Source organism: Rutidosis leptorrhynchoides, chromosome 6, assembly GCF_046630445.1.
Source record: "Rutidosis leptorrhynchoides isolate AG116_Rl617_1_P2 chromosome 6, CSIRO_AGI_Rlap_v1, whole genome shotgun sequence".
Classification (NCBI taxonomy): domain Eukaryota; kingdom Viridiplantae; phylum Streptophyta; class Magnoliopsida; order Asterales; family Asteraceae; genus Rutidosis; species Rutidosis leptorrhynchoides.
The window spans coordinates 394,294,592-394,314,665 of record NC_092338.1 but is presented as its reverse complement, the minus strand read 5'-3'; the positions used below and the strand labels follow the sequence as shown (position 1 = coordinate 394,314,665).

Here is a 20,074-nt window from a genome sequence, read left to right as displayed (position 1 = left end):
TCATTTTAAATCCGTTTTGAGTGAATCAAATTGCTATGGTTTCATATTGAACTCTATTTTATGAATCTAAATAGAAAAAGTATAGGTTTATAGTCGGAAAAATAAGTTACAAGTCATTTTTGTAAAGGTAGTCATTTCAGTCGAAAGAACGACGTCTAGATGACCATTTTAGAAAACATACTTCCACTTTGAGTTTAACCATAATTTTTGAATATAGTTTCATGTTCATAATAAAAATCATTTTCTCAGAATAAAAACTTTTAAATCAAAGTTTATCATTGTTTTTAATTAACTAACCCAAAACAGCCCGCGGTGTTACTACGACGGCGTAAATCCGGTTTTACGGTGTTTTTCGTGTTTCCAGGTTTTAAATCATTAAGTTAGCATATCATATAGATATAGAACATGTGTTTAGTTGATTTTAAAAGTAAAGTTAGAAGGATTAACTTTTGTTTGCGAACAAGTTTAGAATTAACTAAACTATGTTCTAGTGATTACAAGTTTAAACCTTCGAATAAGATAGCTTTATATGTATGAATCGAATGATGTTATGAACATCATTACTACCTTAATTTCCTTGGATAAACCTACTGGAAAAGAGAAAAATGGATCTAGCTTCAATGGATCCTTGGATGGCTCGAAGTTCTTGAAGCAGAATCATGACACGAAAACAAGTTCAAGTAAGATCATCACTTGAAATAAGATTGTTATAGTTATAGAAATTGAACCAAAGTTTGAATATGATTATTACCTTGTATTAGAATGATAACCTACTGTAAGAAACAAAGATTTCTTGAGGTTGGATGATCACCTTACAAGATTGGAAGTGAGCTAGCAAACTTGAAAGTATTCTTGATTTTATGAAACTAGAACTTTTGGAATTTATGAAGAACACTTAGAACTTGAAGATAGAAATTGAGAGAGATCAATTAGATGAAGAAAATTGAAGAATGAAAGTGTTTGTAGGTGTTTTTGGTCGTTGGTGTATGGATTAGATATAAAGGATATGTAATTTTGTTTTCATGTAAATAAGTCATGAATGATTACTCATATTTTTGTAATTTTATGAGATATTTCATGCTAGTTGCCAAATGATGGTTCCCACATGTGTTAGGTGACTCACATGGGCTGCTAAGAGTTGATCATTGGAGTGTATATACCAATAGTACATACATCTAAAAGCTGTGTATTGTACGAGTACGAATACGGGTGCATACGAGTAGAATTGTTGATGAAACTGAACGAGGATGTAATTGTAAGCATTTTTGTTAAGTAGAAGTATTTTGATAAGTGTATTGAAGTCTTCCAAAAGTGTATAAATACATATTAAAACACTACATGTATATACATTTTAACTGATTCGTTAAGTCATCGTTAGTCGTTACATGTAAGTGTTGTTTTGAAACCTTTAGGTTAACGATCTTGTTAAATGTTGTTAACCCAATGTTTATAATATCAAATGAGATTTTAAATTATTATATTGTCATGATATTATCATGTATGAATATCTCTTAATATGATATATATACATTAAACGTCTTTACAACGATAATCGTTACATATATGTCTCGTTTAAAAATCATTAAGTTAGTAGTCTTGTTTTTACATATGTAGTTCATTGTTAATATACTTTATGATATGTTTTCTTATCATAGTATCATGTTAACTATATATATATCCATATATATGTCATCATATAGTTTTTACAAGTTTTAACGTTCGTGAATCACCGGTCAACTTGGGTGTTCAATTGTCTATATGAAACATATTTCAATTAATCAAGTCTTAACAAGTTTGATTGTTTAACATGTTGGAAACATTTAATCATGTAAATATCAATCACAATTAATATATATAAACATGGAAAAGTTCGGGTCACTACATTCGCATGGAGTCAAAATGTTGAACACACTATAAATGGAACGAGTTATTCACTGGTACACACACATATATCACCGATATATTACTCCCTCTGTTCTTATTATTATTATTATTTATATTATTATTATTATTGGTCATATGATTATTATTAAGTAGTATTAGGAGTAATTATTATTAGTATTATACATAAAATACTACGACGAGGTCATGAGTGGGTTATTTTCAAAACTGGTTTTCGAGTAGGATAGGGCTAAGGAAATTATGGGTTATAGCTATGGAGGTAATGGGTATAGTTCATGGGTATGCTCGTGAGGTCAATTTGGTATTTATCGTCTCCGTTGCGTCTACGTTCCTTTCCTGCAATATTGAATCTCAATATTAATACGTGTGTACTCGTAAATAAATTTTTACATACTAATAGTGTATCCCTGACTAGTGCTCGAGTATATAGGATTATGCATGCTTGTACTTTTGATATTACCCTTAGATAGGATATGTTGAATCATGAATTAGTTACACATGAGGTTGAGATAAGGTATAAGATATGCATGTCCTTGGAAAGCTAGCGAAAAATTAAGAACTTTTCCTTTAGATACCGAATGGTTTTGATGAACGGATTAGAAGTTATAGTCAATTGAATTTTTGTATTATTAATTAAAAATGAATATTATTATCGTCGTTATTATCGTCGTTCTAGTTTTTATCAAATTATTATTATTATTATTATTATTATTATTATTATTATTATTATTATTATTATTATTATTATTATTATTATCATTATCAATAAAAAGTATTATCATTAAAAATTGTTATTTTATTATTAGTACTATCGTTATTATCGTTAAAGTTATAATTAGTATTATTATTATTATTATTGTCATTAAAATAGTATTAGTATTATCATTATCATAATATTTATTATTTATTATTATTATTATTATTATTATTAAAACTAATATTAGTAACACTTAATTATTATGATCATTAAAATGAATGCGATATAAAAGACGATTAAAAGTTATTAAACGAATCGATTAGGAAATAATGAGTATGAGTATCATGATGAAATTAAAATATCGTAAGATATTGATTTAGATAAAATTATCGTTTTTCATTATTTTTATCTCTATTATTATTAAAAGTATTATTAACATTAAAACTATCATTTTTACAAAATTATTACTTTAGTAGGAATATCGTTGTTAATATAAAATTTCATTATTTTTATTATTAAGAATTATCATTTTATCATAATACCAATTTTTCGTAAATATAAATATTGTTATTATTATTAGTAGAATAATAATAATTATTATTACAAAATAATACAACTTCTACTTATTATTATTATCAATGTTATTTTATCAAATAAATATGTAATACAAATAATATAAATTGCCTTAATAAAACCTATCATAATATTTTTATGATATTAAATGAACTTTATAAATTTTGTTACTTAAGATATATAAAAGTATATTTTTATTATAATAAATAAATTATATTATTTATTCTATATTTAAAAATATAAAACGATGATATTTAAACTATATAATAATCATGTATAAATTTTGGAAATCATTTTTGAGTCAAATTGACTTTTGTTGACTTTTGCAAATTAGTCTCGAGCATTAGGATTGTGGTACAGTATGATTTGACTTAAATTATTAAACAATTATTGACCAACATAAAAATATATATACTTAATTTAGGTTCGTGAATCCGAGGCCAACCTTGCACTTGTTCAATGACGTTATACGTATTTTTACTACGAAATACAGTATTGTGAGTTTCATTTGCTCCCTTTTTAAATGCTTTTGCAATATATATTTTTGGGACTGAGAATACATGCGCTGATTTTATAAATGTTTGACGAAATATACACAAGTACTCGAAAATTACATTCTATGGTTGGATTATCGAATCGAACATCACCCTTTTAGCTTGGTAGCCTAAGAATTAGGGAACAGACACCCTAATTGACGCGAATCCTAAAGGTAGATCTACGGGCACTAACTCCCCCCAAACTGAAAAATGGTACGCTTTAGTACTTCGAGTTTATATTATACAGATGGATTTCTGTTTTTGGGATATTCTATATGCATGATGTTAATGTCGGTTACCGGGTGTTCACCATATGAATGATTTTACCTTAATGCAGATGAGAGGATTCTGCTTGAGGATTATGTTTATGAAAAATGGAAATCTTGTGGTCTATTATATTATTGGAAATGATTTTACCTTTATGCAGACGAGATGATTCTGCTATTGGAATTATGTTTAAAAAAATCTCGTGGTCTATTAAAATTATGGAAATGATCGATTATGATAAACTAATGAACTCACCAACCTTTTGGTTGACACTTTAAAGCATGTTTATTCTCAGGATTGAAAGAAATCTTCCGCTGTGCATTTGCTCAATTTAAAGATATTACTTGGAGTCATTCATGGCATATTTCAAAAGACGTTGCATTCAAGTCGTTGAATTCAGTAAAGATTATGATTAAGTAAATGACAGATTAAATCATTTATAGATGGATATTATGAAATGGTATGCATACTTGTCAACTTTCAATGTAATGAAAGTTTATCTTTAAAAAAGAATACAATGTTTGTAAAATGTATCATATTGAGGTCAAATACCTCGCAATGTAATCATATGTTATTGTATTCGTTCTTATGGATTAGGACGAGTCTTTACATTATATAACCCACACATATAAAAGTTTAAGTACTCGTGCCTAGTAAGTAAAACATAAAAAGCGCATGTATTCTCATTCCAGAAAATAGTTGAAGTAAAAAGGGAAGCTATAACTCACAGTGAATAAGCAGTAAAAGTCGATACGAGATAAGTAAGCAAGTAGTTGGTCCGAAAGGTCCTCAACCTAAGTCAAAAGTTACTAAGTCAGTAAATCGTTCCCAAAGGTTTGAAAGTACGTAAATTAAGTCTTAAGTATCATCATCATTCATCATCAATCAAATAAGTAAAGTAGGTTTCAATCAAGAATAGAGATCGAAACAAAGGCTGACTTCGTTCAGCTGCTACGACCTCTATACAAATTGAAAAGATGCGTAGTCAGTGGCCATGGCTCCGTATGTGAGTCCTCCAACCACTGACCAATTTTCAGAACCAAACTCGTCTTCGTTTGACCGTGGCGATGGTTTAAGTGAGAGTAGGTCAGAAATTTCAGCACAACGTTACAAAGACGTAGTGACTTTCGGAAGGCTATAAATCCTAAACCGTATATCGGATTAAGACGAGTCTTAAACAAAAAGTCATCTACTCGAACCAAACTATCTGGAAATCAACTTTTCCAGTAGCCTAGGTGACCGATCAGATCCAGAAAACAGTAAGAAAGGTGCTCTGGTGGGATTCTTGGTGCTTGATGCTCATCACGGTTCTCATCCTTGATGCTTATAGCTTCAAGTGTACAACTCGTTGATGTGTTTGCATCACTTTTGACCAAGGTTATACCATCAACACACAATAATCAAGACTAAGAATTAAAACACAACTCATGTGAGAGTTTGAGCAAGGTGATGAACCAAAGTTGCATCACTTTTCTTAGTTTCAACACAAATACAAGTCTTATAAAGCTATAAACTTTGAATCAAACTAAATAATCAAGACCTTAAGCTAGAGAGCTTAGATCTTAACTAGATATTAAAGATCTTAGACTAAAAAGTCTAGATCTCATGTTCTTGGTAAAACCCTAAGTCAAAAACTTAGACTTTCAACTTTACACAACTATAAGATATGAAACTTAAATTTTGTAAAGTAAAGTGAACACAAATAAATGAATTCTTGGTTAATCAATTTTTTTAAAACTTTAGTGATTCTCCTAATTTCATTATTTGGGCGGTTACCAAAAATACGTACACGCACAAATATAAAAGCCAAATATAGCGACGGATTGGGGCTTTGTTTAGCGGGGGAAGTTAAAAATACAATACCAAACACACACCCTCATACCAGATAAAAACAATCAATTTGCCCTAATCAATTTATCGTCACCGATTGCAACCATCCACCGTCGCGCCGTTACCGTCTCCGTCGTCAACGCCGTAACGTATTGTCCGTGATTTTCACTTTCGAGCGACCAGGTAAATATCTGTTTTTACTACGAATTTTAATTTAAATAATTTAGGGTTTCAGATATGCGGATGAGAAGGAAACTATGTGTTGAAAAATTGAAACAACGAAATCTCGTAGTATGACTTTAGGGTTTATGTTTCGATAAACGAATGTGATTATCAGGTTTAATCGATGTGTAATAATCGTGATAGGGTTTCTATCGAACGTACATTCAATTTTATACTCCGTACATACATTGTTGAATACTGAAAAATAAAGTTTGATTTTGAGTCAATATAAGCTTAACTAATGATGTAAAGTTTTATACCTAAATTGTTAGTATATGATATCACACCTGAGAATAATCCCGGGTTTTTGTATAGAATGAATATTTGCTGTGACTTTTTTTGGATTTCGTATATTTGTTTTACGTCAATGTCGATATGTGTTTCCTCTTTTGTGCTTTGCGGATGTCGTTCAAGCTTGCGTCTTTAGTTTTTTATGTGTTTTTGTTATAGGTTTGGGTTTAGTCTTGGCTGTTTAGTTTGTTTTTAAGGCTTCTTTTGCTTGTATCTCTTACGGTGGTTCATCTTTTTGATAAATCCTTTGTTATATATTTAATTTTATGTTTTTTTTTTTTTGCCAAAAAAAGGTTCAGTTTTCTAGTGAGTGTTTATTATTTATTAATGTCACTTATCTTTATTGAACTATTTTAAGTTTATTTAACATGTTTGTTCTCTCTTCATCCATCTCAGCAACAACGGTAATCTCTCCTCGTGTAAATCAAGGTCCAGTTTTCGCTGCGTTTGAGGTATTACCCTTTTCCACTCTCTATCTATGCTCTTTAAAATTTCTTTTGAATTATAAAATGTAGGTATCTTAACTTTAGTAGCTAACTAATCCTACTTATCAGGTATGTGTGAGTGCTGATAGATTTAATCTACTTAATGTATGTTAAAACATTTCTGTTAATTACTTTTTGTCAAGAAAGCTTCTGAGTTCTAAAAGAACGTTCTCAAAGTTCATTCATTTTCTAGTATGTAGTCCTTTTTAAATACATATTTTTTACTAGCTATATAATCATGGAGTTCAATGTGGATCTGTATATAGTAAATTGACATCAATAAGCACATTTTTAGAACACATTTGTAATTTGAACAATTGTCTTAAATATACGTTTTTGTCGTATGTTCGTTGATGGCTCTGCCACAAATATAATGCTTTAACTTCTTGTATAAACACTAACCCAAAAAACAACATAACCAATAAAAGCAATTAACTCAATACAAATTAACAAAAACATGTATAACAAAAATATGTTGCAATATTTCTGTACAAATATCTCAATTACTAGATCTAAATTATAGTTATAAATATATTTGAATAACTAAAAAAGGCATAAGGTTGACCGAATAAAACTTAAAGTAATATTGTTTTGTGTACATATAAATCATGTATGTTGCAAAATTAGCACTAGAATTATGTTTAGATAACTAAAATAATAAAGATGGAAAGTTTACAAAACCCTATAGTATAGGGATGTAAAATGGGAGTCTTAGAAGGATTGGTAACATCCTGAAAGCATGAAATCTAAAAGCCTGACAACATGATAGCATGATAGCGACGAAGTGAGTGCTCTAAGTAGAAAAGAACAAACAATTCATATCCCACCCCTAATTTCGCTTTGCAACAAATTTAGGGGTAACGAGTCTTGGAAATCTCGGAAAATCTCGTTTCCACTGGCTCCCCGAGTTCTCGAACCCTAATTAGGACAATTACTCGGTCAACCGCCAGTCAATCGCTGATTAACGACGATCAACGATAATCAAACGTGTTGATTTTTTTAAATTGTCACCGAATTTGTTCAAATCAACAGCAAATTTGTTCATTTCATGTTTTAAGTGAATACTTTCAGTTAATTCAAGGGTTCGATTGAGAAAGTAAACAAAAAAGGTGTAAGTGACAATGTGGGTAGAAAAAAGAAAAAAAAGATGTCGGTGAAATTGTGGAGAAGAAAAGACCATCACGTGTCTTTTAATATACGGAGTATTTATTAAAATTTCACATTTATCACCCTTTACTTCGGTTAAAGCTTGATTTAAACTCTACACTTAATAATATATTAAGTCATAGTAATTTTTTTAACATTGTATGTTGTATTCTAATTAATGGAAGTCAATTATGATAGGTAAGATAACTTTATAAACAATGTAGAAATTTACAGTATTACATAACTTAATTATCGTGTGATCGTTTTTGACTTTTTTATCTGGCCACCTCAACTGCTAAGCTATTTTGGGGTTCTATGAAGCATTCTTATGATCTCTTAATCACAATTTTTCTCATTTAGCATCTAAAATATTAAAATTTCAAGAGTTGTCGTTTCTTTTGAAAGTTCTTAGACAATAAGTTCTTTATTTGAATGTTCTACGTAATGCTTCGTTTGATATCTATTTTGCACACAATGCTACCATCCTCTCATATTGGCTCTTTGTAAACACAAACATCCAAATTATATATTTGAAGTCACGTCTTTCTTTTGAAAAGTCTTTCTTTTGAAAAGAATGAGATTTACCCATTTATTTGGAGGGGTTGCTATGCATGAATCATATGGATTAGTGATCCATCAAGGGTGGTGTTGGTACCACGGAAGGGAGAAGTTAATCAATATTATAGTCATTGAATTAACTTGTTTAAGAAAGGTGGATGGATAGTTTGGTCATTGTATAATTGCTATAGCAGCTCATAACTACGAATGAACAAAATAGTTATGGGCGATGAAGTGTGCGGACATTTTCAAAATTCAACCTGAATTTGGTGCTGTTGAAAAAAACCTCGATTACCCCCGTTTAATCCTGATTACTCTTGTTAAGAACTGACCGATCCAGTTTTTCAAAATCTATTTAGTTAATCGGTCAATGTCGGTTAGTAGGTCAAAATTGAATTTGTTTGTTTGGCAAAGTCAAAATAAAAATTGGTCATCATTTTAATATGAATTGAAAGTAGAATTTTATAGATCTCGAATAAATGAACAATTATGTCAAAGTTTATGTTTATGGTTTTCTTCTATATTTACACATATAATTTTGAAATCTTGTACTTAAATGTATAAAAAGTCCAGTCTGATTAATTCCCGAATTGTCGATTACTCCTTCCAAAGTCCTGACTGATTACCCTCCGAGTAGAGAATTAAGCAACCTTGGAATTTGTTTACACCTCCATCTACCAAATGGACACATAAACCTTCTTAGTATTGAATATTTAACCACCTATAACCTTCTTATTAACAAAATCAACCATAATCTCTTTGCTCGTCACCAACCTTAACTAATAACTACCACCACCTATTGCACCATGATGTAATTGCCCATAAAACCCTTCCGCACCTGTCATTACCATTTCTATGATCAATAATTAAAACTCGCACAAATTTACCTTTTTTAGTATTGAATATTTAACCACCTTTAACCTTCTTATTAACAAAATCAAACATAATCTCTTTGCTTGTCAGTACCCTTAACTACCATCACCTATTGCACCATCATGTAATTGCCTATAAAACCCTTTCGCACATGTCATTACCATTTCTATAATCTATAATCAATAATTAAAACTCACACAAATATTCCGCCTTACTTATTTTAAACAAGCAACCATAAATTTATGTGTCACGAGAAATCATTGTGTTCACATAATGACTTGGTTCCTAATTGGTGATATGTGAAGGTTGCGTGCTTTCTTGATAGAGATGTCGTAGTTTGGTGGTAAGAGGTGAATTTGGTTCTTAATATAGGTTTGTCCATTATGTTTTTATTCTTCATTTAGAAATTTAGAATTATTTGATGTCGTAGTTTGGTGGTAAGAGGTGAATTTGGTTCTTAATATAGGTTTGTCCATTATGTTTTTATTCTTCATTTAGAAATTTAGAATTATTTTAACAAAAGTAAATGCAACAACATTCCCATTGTTAAGAAATACTAGTATAATATATTAAAAAATACATAGTTCTAAATTATTAAAAGGAATTTACATAAAATTGCTAACTTAAATAATAAATTGGGCATTAAGGATAAGTGGCACGGTAACATGTGACATTCATGACATGCGCTAGATTTTAGATGCCTCAAAATGACCATACATTTTAAAAAGTAAATCTTCAATAACATGTGTCATATTGAGATGAAGGTGAATGCAATTTGAAATTATCACATTTACCCTAAACATCTAACGATAGCCTTTATATACAGCTCTAGTCTAAATTAAATTGCTGTAGCTTATATTTAATAATGTTTAGACACATGGCTCTAGATAATATGAAAATAATATGAAGAGGTTCTTGGGTGGTGATGCATGCCTTAGGTTTTAGTATCTAAATAGTACGTCCATGACATTTGTATAAGTTCTGCAGGGTAACCGTATGTTTACCACCAACTAAGATTAAGATTGGCTTTTGCTTTGACCTTTTTGGTTGAGATTAGATCTCTGGTTTCTTTACGTATTACGGTCAATTGAATCGGGTATATTTATTTTCCCGCGATGGTTGAAGAGGTACTTCACGTTGGTTAAAGTGACCATGGAATTGGATTTTTGATGTTTGCTCAAATTTATGTCGTGTGTTTTTCAGGTTTAGAATTCGCTTGAATCTTCATCGACTTGACGGAGCCTTGCATATTTTATATGGAAAAAGTTGAGGAGTATCCTAACCCCGAATTTAAATGGCTTAAGAAAAGAGGTGTTGGAAAAAATAAGGGAATTCAGTTTTATGAATCTTTTGAATATGATGGCGTGAAGTACATGCTATATGATTGTGTGTATATGTACAAGGAAGGTTTGCAAGAGCCTTACATTGGCAAATTGACGAAAATATGGGAGCATTTGGATAATAAGACAAAGAAAGTTAAAGTCCATTGGTTTTTCCGTCCGGAAGAGATCACAAAATGGATTGGAGAGACCAAGTTTCTCGAAAATGAAGTTCTTTTTGCATCCGGTGATGGTCGTGGTTTAACCAATCTTAATTCCTTGGTAATTACAATTTTCCACATTTTATTTTCCATCATATATCTTCCTTATGTTTATTTTGTGATGATATGTGCAAGCTCTATCTTAATTCCTTGGTAATTACAATTTTCCACATTTTATTTTCCATCATATATCTTCCTTATGTTTATTTTGTGATGATATGTGCAAGCTCTAAACTATGGGAGACAAGGTTTAAGGCGTAGGACAACACATTTCTTGTTTGTAAAGTCATTTATGTACCTTGTAATAAGGACTTACAAGTTCGAGAGAGTACTACTTCTACATGTTACTAGTTGTACAACAACAAAAAAAAAATTCCAATCCCACATGTGTGGGGTATGTGGGAGGTGAGATGTAGACAATCCTTCCTCTATCCTAGAATAAATAGAAGTCATTCTCCACTCGGAGTGAAACACTTCAAGAGTAGAGAAAGTCTCCTCTTTCTCTATTCGACGGATAAAGAGATTTCTTCCAAAAGAACCTCCGACCAATAAGTAGGAAATTTTTAAAAATAAAAATAAAAATAAAAATAAAACATTAAAAATAAAAAAGTGAGATGTCATGAAAATGGTAGAATCAAATTTTCATGGGTTTTATATCTTGCATGGAATTCAAATAAGGCTCTAAGTGGTAGTCAAGTCGCTGACAGTGTTACTAGTTGTAGTTGCCTTTAATTAATTATAACATTGTTTTACTATCGAAGTGCTATAGTTAGAGTGATTGATAACAACTACGATCAAATCTTGGGTTCATCATCATATTAGAATGTACTCGGACATTATTGGACCTGCATGCATCCTGAAGGGTGAGTATTTTTACGCTTAGTTGGATTACTTTGTGACCGTTTTAAAACCTATTCGTTGCCAACGCTAGATTTGAACCCGAGACCTCTTGCAAGGATCTTGGGTCCAACCACTAGGCTCTCAACGTTGGTTTATTTTGGAAAGCATTCGTTAATAACTTATGAATATCCTATACATTTACTACCGTATACACGAGCAACCCACCATAATAAAGTAGGTTGTTCGAAGTGGAGAGCGACTAGAAGAAAGTACCTTCATAGCTGAAAAGATAATTATGTAGAGTGGAAGAAGACCAACTATGTTGCACGACTAAGAATATATGCCGATGACAAAAGGCTCAAACAATAGGATGGAAATGGCGAAATTGAGGATGCTAAGGTGGACATGTTATTAACCATCTTACAATATAATACCATCCAGAGTTTATATGCGGAACTAGTTCATAACCATCATCCACAAACTAGGAGAAGGATAGTTTAAATCGTAAGGATATATTAGGAGAGGCTAAATTCAATGGTAGTAGGAGAGTGGAACCTAATAATAGTCTACTAGGAGAGTGGAAGCTTTTTTAACAACGAATTGAGAAGGGGTGGACAAATGCTTCGTTTAGAGTTGAATTTAAAAGTGTCTTTTGGTGGCCGACTTCTAATAGGAATACTTCGGATAACCCTAAGGGGTGGTTTAGTGGCTGGATGCTTAGGAATGTTTAATGGAGACTCTAAGTTCAGTCCTCACTAACTATCTAACTATACTTGAGGCCTTGCTTTTAAAAGAAAAGGAATACGTTGGACAATTTATGTTAGGATAGAAGGGTATAGTTTCAGTAGGTATTGATACTTACTATTGCCTTTAGGTGTAGGGATACAAATATATACGTAGTCACAAGTTTGTCGTGTTCTTGAATATTGACTTATATATGTCCGTGTATAAATATATACTTATTCTCTTATTATGGAGGACCAGAACTAGGATTGGTAAGGAGGTATTTTTTATATTTATATTTATATCTACATACTTATATACATATTGCACTCACATCGAAATTTATTTACTAAAGGCTAACTTAGTGAGTTTAATAGGAAGATGAGATGATTGATTAATGTTTTTGCTAAAAGTGAGCTTTAAAATCTATGGAAATTTGATTCTACTATTAACTTAGTGAGTTTAATAGGAAGTTTGAAACCCATGGAATTTTGAAAGTGAGCTTATTATAACTTCCTATTAACTTAGGGTGCGTTTGTTTACCTCTTAATGGAATGGTTCAGCACTGAATGCTGAACCATTTAGCATTCAGTGCGTTTGTTTCTGGCCTCTGAATGACATATGGTGCTGAATGGTTCAGAATTAAGCTTTGAACCATTCAGAGCAGAAACACTCTCTTAACCATTAAGAGCCTAAATTTTCTGTAATATTGTCCTGAAATCATACCCCGATCACTTAACTAACAAGTATAGTAAAGTTTTTATTAATGTAACGCGTTAATAAGGTAGTTTTACTCAGTACATATCGTTCATTCTAAATAATTATCAAACAGCTTATTTTCATTTAGAGCAAACCTTATTCAGAGGCTCTGAACCATTCAGCACTAAATCATTCAGTTTTATTAAACGCACCCTTAGTGAGTTTAATATAAACAAGTGGTTAAGGATTTTCTACTTAAAAATAACTTAGTGAGTTTAATATATAACTTAGTGAGTTTAATATAAAACCCATGGAAATGTGATTCTACTATTTTCATGGCGTCTCAATTTTATTTTACTATTTTTTTTAAAAAGATTTCTTACTTATTGGTCTGAGGTCCACTCGGAAGCGATCTTTTTATCCGTCGAATAGAGAGAGAGATGACTTTCTCTACTTTTGAGAGTGTTTTTCACTGAAATGACTTGTTTATATTCTCGGTTAAGGGAAGGATTGTCTACATCTCACCTCCCCATACACCACTCATGTGGTATTGCATTTTGTTGTTGTTGTATATTTAATTTCAAAATTATTGTGTAAATATAGAAGACTACACAAATATACATAAACAGACATCAACTATTAACTATAACATAAGTGCTTAGACACATAAACATAATCATCCAGTTGGTCAAACCCAATATTCTAATATAAATTCATTTAGAAATGTTGACCAACTAGATACGATTTTAACTCATGGATCACATTTTTTACAACTATGCTTTCACCACTCCATCTCTAAAACACCCACGTTTGTCTGTGTGTGATCATCCGCCTTCAACTGTTTTTGCTTAACCTCCAACCACGTCTTGAAAACATTCACGACTCGCGGGATAACCTGGTTAGGCCAAGTATGTCCAAGTAAAAATACTTGCCTTTTTTGGGAGCCTAATTAGGAAAACTTTGATCGTTTACTCTCTACCTTCAAGAGCTAGGATACCACTGTAAATTAGGCCTAGTAGTTTATCCATAGTATCTCTTTTGTCCTATCGGTCTACGTTCATGTAATAGACATAGGCTGTGTGACTCTACGGGCTTGCCTTTCTTTAATTGTGTTTTAGTTTCCTGCATCCAAACGTCTCAAATTGTCTAAAATGGTAAAGGCTTACTTTATGAAGTTTCCATGGTGCTAATTATTGTCATTCTTTGATCAGGAAGCTATTGCTGGCCCTTGCAATGTTGTCTGCATATCGAAGGATAGTAGAAACCCCCAACCATCAGATAAGGAACTTAAAGCTGCTGACTTTATATTTTATCGTACTTTTGATGTTCAAAGCTGTACTATATTGGATAAACTAGATGAGGAAATTGGTGGGCTCGAAAGTATGTCTTCTCTATATTCACACTAACTTATGTTTTCTATACTATGTCTACATTTTGTGATATCTCATTCTTCTTTGTATTATAATTATAATTATAATTATTTACTTATTTATTTATACAGTTAAGTATGTATTTAACCGAGAAAAGGGTGAAAGTGTCAGTCCTGGCCCGGAAAGTACATCTGGGAGGAAGGAAGAAAACCCGAACAACACTATTACTAGCGAACCATTACTGCTTGCGTTAAAAAACGTACCTGACCCGATTAAAGATGCTGAAAAAGGTGAAACTCAAGACAAAAATATTCCTAATACGTTAGTGAAGAACAAGACGCCTAACGGATCTGACAATTTACAAGATCCACCCTTTAAGAAACGTAAGCCCGATGATGCTAAACCACCTAAGGAAAAAACTGTAGAACTTGAAGTTGCCCGGGGATCTGAGAAGAAAATGACTGATACGCCCTCTGAAAAACTCGCGGTTGACAATTCAGTCAATTTACCAGATGATGGTAAATCAAAAGATGAAAACAAGTTACCGGTCAATGATAATAATGTGAAGTCTTTGGAAAAATCTGGTATCCATTTGGAAACGGGTAAAACGGGTAAGTCTGATAAGGTGGAAAATAAGGAGAGAAAAAGGAGTCCTACTACAGGATCTGATAAATTACATGATCGACCCTTGAAGAAAAACACAGTTGGTGATAAAAAACCAGCTAATGGAAACCAGGTTGAACTTGAAGGTAAGAAATTAGCAGTTGTTAGTAAATCGAAACATGAAGAAAAGCTACCTGGTAATGTTAATAATTTGAAAGGTTCGGGAACAATGGGAGGAAAACCAAACCACAAAAATGGCAAGATCTCATCTAATTTGGAAGGCAAATCGTTAGAGAAATCAAGAGATGGTCATTTGTTCAAAAATTCGGATAGTACAAAACCGGGCTCTAGTAATAAGGGGGGTAATGGGAAAGATATTGCAGCGAATTCTGAATTATTAAAAGGAAAATCAAAATCTGGACTTGTTGAGGATTCGGTTGTGAATAATAATAAGGAGCTTAAAGAGGATCAACCAGGTGAGAGTAAAAGGAAGCTTGCCTTGACCAAATCTTTCAAGGGGTCTGCTTCGACAACTGATAGAGACAATAAAACATCGTACCAGGAATTTGAATGTGGTCCTAAACCTAATTCTGTAAGTTCACTTTTTGAATAACTTTTATAATAATAATAATACCCTTTATTTCAAAATAAAGTAGGAAGTGAAACTTAAGTTCATATACAAGTGTGCATAACGATGTGCACAGGCCGAATTTGAATGAATCTGGCAAACTGATCCAATCTGGTCGGGTGGGCTTTTCATAAGGATGTCTAGTGTTTAAGATTTTTTGTTCGAGCCATGCATTATGGGTTCTTTAAACCTTTTTTGAAACTTACATTTGCTTTATTTTTTGTTTTAGTAATTATATTGTGCAGCCCTCTTCTTTATGTGAAATGTGTTGATTTAAACGGAAATTAGATTTATAACCTTCCGTTTGTATTTTAATATTTTTAAATTTTAATTATGTTTTTAATGTGTATTTTTCTTCTTTGAAGAGTGCTGATTTGTATTATGAATATTTGCTTGCCTATCTAATTGGATGTAAATCTCACCAAATAGTAGCCTAGTTACAGTTGTTAATAAGCAATCACATTTTAATTTTTTTTGATGATTTGAGGTTTCAAAACAATTTGATCTGCAACCTACACCTATTGGTTTTACACATACTCATGTAACATAAAATGGTCAATTATACTTGCTAGTGAGCCAATGTGTAAAACTGATGACATGCCCCATCAGCATATCTGAACATGTATGACAGTCCTAGACAAACATTTTGAAAATTTTGTGCAGATATTATTATCACGTCTTTGTGACTATTTCCCGTGTTATTTTGTATGATGAATTTCACATGATTTTATGTCATTTTATCACCATTGATGTCATATCTATATTTTATGTTGCTGAACTCTTGTCCTGACTATTAGTAACATTTACACTGTAATATTTTGACAGGAGAAAGACGGTTGGTTTAGGCGACCTGTAAGTATTCTTCACATCCATTTTCTTCTACCAATTTCTTTTCATTTAGTTCACTGTATCTTAATTTATTTCTCTTAAAAGTTTATGACATATGAAGTCTGTATTTATAATCTTATTAATTTGATATGCTCTTGTATAGCCATGGGAAGAACTCTTGAAGAATGCACATGATCAAGGAGCAGCCATTCTGCTTTATAACGTGGATCCAGATTATACGTCAGCAGATGTGGAGGTATATGTCATTCCAATTCACCAACGTGGATTATAATTATAATATATTTTTGTTATCATTGTAGGTAATCTGACTGTTTATAATGTGTATGTCAGGGTATAATATGGCATGCTTTTACAGAAAATTGTGATGCTAAGATTTTACAGAGTACTGCACTCTCTAGTCCGCATTATGGTATGTTTTTCTGATTAAAAAACCGTTGTTGAGATATCCGTTTATCTATTTTTTTCTGTGCATAAGTGTAAACTAATATTATATACGTGTAATTTGTAGCTCAAGCTCTTGTTTTATTTAAAACAAATGAAGCAGCAAAGAAAGTCCTTAACAAATTGGATGAAGAATGCTTGATGTTAAAATCAAATGGAAGGTAACTATCCATTTGTATTAGTTCTGCATTATTTCTTATTTATCCATTTCTTGCTGATAATTCTTTGATTACCCTTATTTTTAGTTTTGTTTGTCAACTTACATTGTTTTTATTTGTAGGCCACTTGTTGGTACTCGTTGTCCTCCTTTATCTACAAAGGGAAATTCAAATTTTTTTGGTCACCTTGATGTTTATAAGGCTAAGAATCAGTATAATAATCGCGAGGTGGTGTATTCACTCTTTCGTCCTTTTGTATACATAATACATTTTGTTGTGTATATAAATCTTTTTCAGTGTTGACTTTTGATGTTTTCATTGTACAGGATGAAGCTGAAGCTGTATCAACCTCTCATCCTTCACAGCCAAATAATATCGAGTATGATATGGCCATGGAGTGGTGTTTACTACAAAAAAGGTCCAGCACATTTTGGGAGAAGTTTCACAAGGTTAGATTAACTTGTGGTCATTTACACATTTAGTTTTTCTTTTCTTTTTTAATTCCTTTTGGTTATTTAACCATTTATTTAATTTTGTTTTATATCAGCAACAAAAGCGCGAGTTGGAAAAACAAATGACCGCCCTCCAAAAATAAGCAAGAGGTTTCATAGAGTTGCTGCATAGGAAGTGTGTTTTTGTTAATAGTTTTCACCGACTTTGCAGTCTTGCATGAAATACCCTAGAGGTATGCGTAAATTGTTGTAATTCTTTATTTTAAGATAATCATTTGCTATCTTTGTACTATTATTTAGTATGTACAGATGTAGGTCAAGTAATATTTGCATTAATTTGGGTTTTTGACATTGGGTTGTTTGGCAGGAAAAGAAAGGTTTGTACAGAGCCACGGAGGACCGGTTTATTCATTTTGGTGCATGGTAATAGTAATACCTGTATGATGGTTGGTGGTTTGATATTTTTAGGTGATTTTTCATTGAAATTTCATGAATTTCTAAGACCCAAAGATATTTTGTTTAATGTAGTTTAGCACCTACTTTTCTTCAAGTCGCTATAGATTTAGATTTGCACTCACCAAAAAATCTGTCAATGAAGTAGTTCTTTTTCATTATTAAATCGTTTTTTCTATTTCGTCTATATTCCTTGTAGTTTTATTTGACATGTTGAATGTTAATAACTAGTAAAAGTAACCCGCGCGATGCTGCGGGGCTTTTCGGGTTGCATATTCATAGTAAACGTAACGTTACGTAATACAGGTGGTTAGTACCTAGTATATCTATTGGCCTTCGCGTTTTTAATGTCAGGAATTTGCGTAAAAAAAGGAAATGGAACCATCGATATGATCTAGTTAGGTTGGGTAGTTTGTTATACGTGTATATATGTGTATGAAAGATATTCTGAAATGTTAGCGTTTTCTGAAAAACGTCCGTTTCGCGTATAGTTAGTCGCGTTGTGTTCGTAAAATTATTTCGAGTTGAACAGTAATGTCGAGAAAATTTAACTCGCGGCGGGCGAGGAGATATATCCCCTTAGAAACTTGAGTGGAGTTTGTTAAAGGTTTCTAATTAAAATAATGAACTTACGATGTATACCCCTATTTTAGGGGGTTAAATTGCAGATTGAGTAAAGGTTTGGGTGTGTTTTTTTTGTTTTTGTTTTGGGCATTTTGAACTTGGTTTTGGCTTTGGTTTGGGTCAAACGGCCATAATCTGTTTGCCATTTAGTATTATAAGGTAATGAACTTACGATTTATACCCCTATTTTAGGGGGTTAAATTGCAGATTGAGTAAAAGTTTTGGGGGTTTTTTTTTTTTTTTTTTTTTGGCGTTGTCGTTTTGAACTTGGTTTTGGCTTTGGTTTGTGTCAAACGGCCATAATCTGTTTGGCATAATCTGTTTGGCATTTAGTATTATAAGGTAATTAGTGAAAAATTATTAAAAAAAAAATTCTAAATTTACTCTATTAGACCATCTGGTTGAAAAAGTTGGCGTTGGAAGTCTAGGTGGCATATATGCCACGCCAACAAATGCCATAGTGAGGCGTTGGTTTTACCATTTTGGGGGGTGTTGGTTTCCAACGGATGAAACAACCAGCATCGTTATATATTTATTAATCATATATTATTTTAAAATTTTTATTTTTATCCCTTTTTAATTATACCAATTATATTTTAACACATTATCACAACACTTCTAACCAACGCCACCAATACTCCACATCAAAAATCAACCAACACGAATACGAACAACCAACACGATTCATCACTACAAATGGTCTTATGGTTAACAGTTTCTGAGCAAGTCTAGTACCAGTAAATAGTCTATTAGAGCATTTCCATCAGCGTCACATCAACATTTCTTACTCATTTCCTTCACATCATTTTCTTCTCATTTTCTTTTTATCACTAACTCATCACATATCACTCCCAACCATCACACCCTTTCTCAACCATTCAAAATTAATTAATTATATCGTGGTACAAATATAAGAACAAATTGTACAAGTAAATAAGGACATATGGTTCATGATATATGTTTCAAATTCACAAAATGAATGGCTAAAAAGAATTGGCAAAATATTAACAACACACTTTCAATGGGTGTTTGAGATTGACAACCCTTTCTCAACCATTCAAAATTAATTAATTATATCGTGGTACAAATATAAGAACAAATTGTACAAGTAAATAAGGACATATGGTTCATGATATATGTTTCAAATTCACAAAATGAATGGCTAAAAAGAATTGGCAAAATATTAACAACACACTTTCAATGGGTGTTTGAGATTGACAAAGGATTGGCAAACGATTGACATTCCCTTTGGGAATGCTCTTATGCAGTACTATATTTTTGCGATTTGATGACCACGTACGGAGTACTATGTGT

General features: G+C 31.8%; 1 protein-coding gene across 2 annotated transcripts; it reads left to right on the top strand.

Moving 5' to 3' along the window:
- Positions 1-5,828: 5,828 nt before the first annotated feature.
- On the top strand, positions 5,829-18,314 carry LOC139851918 (protein ANTI-SILENCING 1). Of its 2 annotated transcripts, XR_011760780.1 has the most exons (13): positions 5,829-5,988; positions 6,715-6,770; positions 10,584-10,981; positions 14,394-14,562; positions 14,684-15,747; positions 16,609-16,635; positions 16,775-16,867; positions 16,963-17,041; positions 17,141-17,234; positions 17,354-17,459; positions 17,558-17,680; positions 17,779-17,916; positions 18,051-18,314. XR_011760780.1 is itself a non-coding variant. In XM_071841120.1 (12 exons), the coding sequence occupies exons 3-12, from the start codon at positions 10,637-10,639 to the stop codon at positions 17,824-17,826; spliced, it is 2,148 nt and encodes a 715-aa protein (XP_071697221.1). In that variant the 5' UTR covers positions 5,829-5,988; positions 6,715-6,770; positions 10,584-10,636; the 3' UTR covers positions 17,827-17,917. The 2 variants fall into 2 exon arrangements, 1 of the variants encoding a protein (XP_071697221.1); XM_071841120.1 differs by lacking the exon at positions 18,051-18,314 and having other exon boundaries at positions 17,779-17,917.
- Positions 18,315-20,074: the final 1,760 nt, after the last annotated feature.

Excerpts from the sequence above, each read along its gene's own strand:
- LOC139851918 (XM_071841120.1), top strand. The coding sequence starts at position 10,637 with ATGGAAAAAGTTGAGGAGTATCCTAACCCCGAATTTAAATGGCTTAAG. Across the intron at positions 16,868-16,962 it reads ATACGTCAGCAGATGTGGAG|GGTATAATATGGCATGCTTT; the intron begins GTATATGTCATT and ends TGTGTATGTCAG. Across the intron at positions 17,460-17,557 it reads ATCAGTATAATAATCGCGAG|GATGAAGCTGAAGCTGTATC; the intron begins GTGGTGTATTCA and ends TTCATTGTACAG.